The sequence below is a fragment of the Penaeus vannamei genome, chromosome 31 (assembly GCF_042767895.1).
Source record: "Penaeus vannamei isolate JL-2024 chromosome 31, ASM4276789v1, whole genome shotgun sequence".
NCBI classification, from domain to species: Eukaryota; Metazoa; Arthropoda; class Malacostraca; order Decapoda; family Penaeidae; genus Penaeus; species Penaeus vannamei.
The window spans coordinates 2,407,182-2,409,681 of NC_091579.1; the positions used below are offsets into that span (position 1 = coordinate 2,407,182).

Genomic DNA, 2,500 nt, shown 5'->3' on the forward strand with positions numbered 1-2,500 from the left:
GAATGTCATGTTTCTCAATATGTCATTAAAATAAAGAATACGCCATTGAAATAAAGAAATATGTCATTGAAATAAACAATATATGTCATTGAAATAAACAAAATTTGTCATTAAAATAAAGATTATATTTCTTATTTAGGAAATGGCTATAGAGAACCAAGAAGAAAGAGACAACTAGATAAATAAATGCACTATTTGATAATTAAGTGTGAAATAGTAATCCTACACCAATATTTTGGTAACCGACAAATGCCCTTATAAGATATAACACCATAGCCTTACCCTTCTCTTTTTTCTTCCTGGTTTAGTGAACCCGATGTCATTCACATTATTGTTGTTGTTGTTGTTGTTCGCCACATTAGCGTTGATCAAGTTGTTGTTATTATTGTTATTATTGTCGTTATTGTTGTTGTTGTCATTGGCGATGTTCGAGGCGATGTTAGCGGCCATTTGCCCGACCGAGAGTGCAAAGTTCAAGAAGGTGAAGGTCGAGATCTGGCCCTCGGGAGTACACGCCGAAGGGGCTGTCGAGGGAGAGGGTTTTCGAGGCCGATACACCTGCCACGCCCTTGCCGTTACCCTGTGGGCGGAAAGGAGAGGGGAGGGGGTGGGTGTTATTGCCTTCAGTGGGTTACAGTGACGGCGAGGCAGCAGTCAATGTGGTTTCGTAGAGAAAGGGAGATTTCAGCACTACAGCGCCATATATACACGGACAGACATAAACATAAATATGTGCGTACGAGTATATACTTGTTTGTACGTATGTATGTATGCATGCATTTCCATTTATCTATCTACATACATATATATCTATCAATCAATCAATCAATCTATCTATCTATACATATAAATCAATTCTTATATACATGTATATATACAGTCTATATCTAGATATCTACATATATCTAAATATTTACATATATATATTTATATCGCAGTTATAGCTTAATTTGCATAAGATAATCACTTACAAACATGCCTGTATCCCCTGGTATGCCCTTACCTGCCATCGGTGTAGCGAACAAAATGATTAAGGAAGATTAAAATAAATACACTGTGGAGTTTCATTGCCAACTTTCTGGTCACTAAGTTCACTGTTCACATCAATGTTTTTCTTGGTTAAGTCAACTCGCCAACTCAACTGTGTATTAGTCTGAGAAATTAACTTTTAAAACAGCAACAACTTAGTGAACACTGTGTTCTCGGGGAAGATGCTGTAACACTGACCGCGATAGTCAACCTGGCTCTGGTGTTTACATAACGGTTGGCCGTTCTTTAACACGTCATGTATGTATGTATGTGTGTGTGTGTTTGTATGTGTGTGAATTAAACTATGGCACTTAGTACCCTTTTCACATGCCGTGTAAAGAAAGTGTAATCTTCAACAAAGGAAAGACAGAAAATGCTATGCCTTTCTAAGCAACAAGATTATCCCATTTACAATAAGTGGGATAATTGTCTTTTGCTGTGGAGTTAACAAATGATACATTATTTCCAACTTACGGTATCGATAATATGCTGATCCGGACAATGGTTGACCTCATATATAATGCGTGATGTACAAATGAGCTATTTAAATAGTCGATGCTCTGCCTGGTGACGCGCCTTGGCGTGTTTATTTTTTACCAGCTGGAGTGCTACACAATATTGATGGTAAATGTATTAGTTTTTGCTGGATTGCCGTCCGGATATCACACTTTTCTCGTCGTTCCTCGGCGATCATCAACCTCTTGGCTTTGTCTTTCTAACATTTGATCAAGAATGTCTGTTGAAACCGACAATGCCTCGATCATTCGGCCAAGTGCTATTGTGATGGCGTGTGTGAAAACCCTTCGCATCTTGGGTGGTTTCCCGTATGTTCTGGAAGCTGGCGCCGTCCGCAAGTCTTCTAAACTGAAAGCTTGGGGAAAGGAAGCCATCGACGGCCAGGCATCCAAGCCGAACTCTCTGGCGAAGTCCACGTGGTTGGTCGTCTGGTCCTGGGCAGTCGTGCTGGGCTTCACGGCACTTTCAGTGGCGGTGCCTTTAGCCAATATCTTTTGGCCAACGAAGTCTTGGGTGCTTTTGAAGGGAAACACATTACTCGTCGCTTCAAATATCTACGTTTGGGTGAAGATGGGATTTGCTTCCTTACTGCATATTTCTCTGTTTCACTCAAGTACCTCTCTGGCGCGGGTACTCGAACGCTTGTCCCTTGTTTCTGGCCGAAATCCAAGAGTTCCCCGGAATTTATCTACCTACGGAGCATTTTGCCTGTTGGCGCTGGATCTGGCACTGATTCTCGGCCGTATCATTAGAACTGCGGAATATTCTGGTCCCTTACTGCAGGTACTGCAACGCTTGTTTGCTGATGTTATGCAGAAGATGATCTCTACTGTTTTTACCTTGTTTGTTTACTATTCCTCTTTGTCATTAACTTTTGGTTACAAAAATATTTTGCCGTTGAGCCGACCATGTCGCAACGAGACCGTTATCAGGTTTCGGGAAAGTGTTCAGCTGG

The 2,500-nt window shown here is 41.0% G+C and overlaps 2 protein-coding genes across 2 annotated transcripts in view; one reads left to right on the plus strand and one right to left on the minus strand.

Annotated features, from left to right (window-relative positions):
• Window positions 1-1,262, minus strand: part of LOC113804233 (probable serine/threonine-protein kinase DDB_G0282895) — a 3,575-nt gene extending 2,313 nt beyond the window's left edge. The window contains exons 1-2 of the mRNA XM_070143590.1: window positions 1,004-1,262; window positions 283-580 (exon numbers count right to left, since the gene is read on the minus strand). Of these exons, the coding sequence (XP_069999691.1) occupies window positions 283-580; window positions 1,004-1,068 (363 nt within the window). The 5' untranslated portion in view covers window positions 1,069-1,262. The remainder of the gene's footprint in view (window positions 1-282; window positions 581-1,003) is intronic.
• Window positions 1,263-1,545: 283 nt separating this feature from the next.
• LOC138867574 (uncharacterized) overlaps window positions 1,546-2,500 on the plus strand; it is a 3,776-nt gene continuing 2,821 nt past the window's right edge. Inside the window, exon 1 of the mRNA XM_070143586.1 lies at window positions 1,546-2,500. This exon is cut by the window's right edge and continues 371 nt beyond it. Coding sequence (XP_069999687.1) covers window positions 1,762-2,500 — 739 coding nt within the window. The 5' untranslated portion in view covers window positions 1,546-1,761.